Source organism: Kryptolebias marmoratus, linkage group LG6 (assembly GCF_001649575.2).
Source record: "Kryptolebias marmoratus isolate JLee-2015 linkage group LG6, ASM164957v2, whole genome shotgun sequence".
NCBI classification, from domain to species: Eukaryota; Metazoa; Chordata; class Actinopteri; order Cyprinodontiformes; family Rivulidae; genus Kryptolebias; species Kryptolebias marmoratus.
Window position 1 is genome coordinate 19,590,272 of NC_051435.1, and position 1,642 is coordinate 19,591,913.

At 38.5% G+C, this 1,642-nt stretch overlaps 1 protein-coding gene across 1 annotated transcript in view; it reads right to left on the minus strand.

Annotated features, from left to right (window-relative positions):
• Window positions 1-1,079, minus strand: part of LOC108251176 (trace amine-associated receptor 13c-like) — a 2,762-nt gene extending 1,683 nt beyond the window's left edge. The window contains exons 1-2 of the mRNA XM_017441367.2: window positions 891-1,079; window positions 87-600 (exon numbers count right to left, since the gene is read on the minus strand). Coding sequence (XP_017296856.1) covers window positions 87-600; window positions 891-1,063 — 687 coding nt within the window. The 5' untranslated portion in view covers window positions 1,064-1,079. The remainder of the gene's footprint in view (window positions 1-86; window positions 601-890) is intronic.
• Window positions 1,080-1,642: the final 563 nt, after the last annotated feature.

Genomic DNA, 1,642 nt, shown 5'->3' on the forward strand with positions numbered 1-1,642 from the left:
AACACAATCACAACAACACCAATAGCTGTAGCTGCTTTTCTCTCAGACTTCCTAGCAGACACAGAAACTGAACCCTGTTGACTGACGGCTGCAATATGAGACCTCATGGCTCGAGCCTGAGACACAGCCACCACAAATACTCTCATATACAGAACTATGATCACTGTAATGGGGCTAAGAAAGGTAAATATCACATCAAAAACCTGCGCTATATATTCAACCAAAAAAACACACTGTCCATAGCAGAAATTATATTTGTCAGGATTTTTCAGAAATTCTTTCAGCATCACACCGTTGTAAAGCACAGAGCAGGCCCAACAAAGAAAAACACAGATTACAACTTTCCTTTGAGTGACTTTGTTGGGGTAACGCAGAGGGTCACAGATAGCCACATATCTATCAGCTGATATTAGCACCATGTTTCCTACTGAGGCAGATGTAATAATAAAAGACACATAGTTATAAAATCCACACATAAAGCTCCCAAAAAACCAGCAGCCTCCTTTCTGTAGGATTCGTACTGGCATCAGAAGGAGTCCAACAAGGAAGTCTGAGACAGCCAGAGACAAGAGGAAGAGGTTGGTGGGGGTGTGAAGCTGCCTGGAAGAAAAGAGAACAAACAAAATAAACAAAAAAAATTACCTTGATTTCAAAATAATAATTTTTTGGTTGGTTCTAAAATCTGTGACCCAATGCAGAACTACATGTACAACAACAGGATATGCTTGGAGATCTTTACTAATGACCAACTAGTTTTGTATTCTACTGTGAATGCTGGTAAGATATAAGAATCAGGTGATAAGAAACAATCAAACATTGATATCACTTTCACAGAATTTTGTATCTACAGAAGAATAATTAATCCTAAATATATTGAATCATTTTGATGCCTGAAGTGGGAGATGGAGATGATGACCAGGAAGTTGAGAGTCACAGTCAGCAATGAGATACAGGAAAGAAGAATGTAAATGAAAATATTCTCAGCATGGTGCTGCAGCGGCTTCTTGCAGGAAATGTTGAAGAGCTGTGGGAAGCAGAGCTCTTCTCCATTCAGAGTCTCCATAATCAGAGACAGGAAAGCAGATGTAAAGCCTCTGAGCTCTGGCAGCATACTGACCAAAACTTTATGTAATAAAGCTCATGCATCTCCCCCTCCCTTTTTGATGATAGTCTATGATGCAGTCATAAAAATGTGCATAAATTATAGCTGAGCCAATAGTAAAATCTAGTCCCCAAACATTATACATACTTTAGCCTTTTTTTTTTGTGGAAAAAAAAATCACTGCAGTGATCAACACCAGATACATAGCAGGTCATATAGAAACTTTAGAATTAATGCTTAAGAAGCCACAATTGTAGCAAAAAATATGGGAAACAGAAAGAACTAGTTCATTGACTTCTATCGATTTATTTTTAAAGTAATGACAAGCAGAACACCCCTCCAATGAGACTGATTCATACAGCATAATCTGTCTGACCTCAGATTGTCAGAAAGTGCTCATTTGAACCAAATTAATCAAGAAGACATAATAACACTACCAGTATTGTCATAACTGGTACGCCGTATCACCCAGATGGTAGAATGACCGAACATCCAATTGTGAACAGCATTCACCCATCCATTCATTCCACCTACACAGTC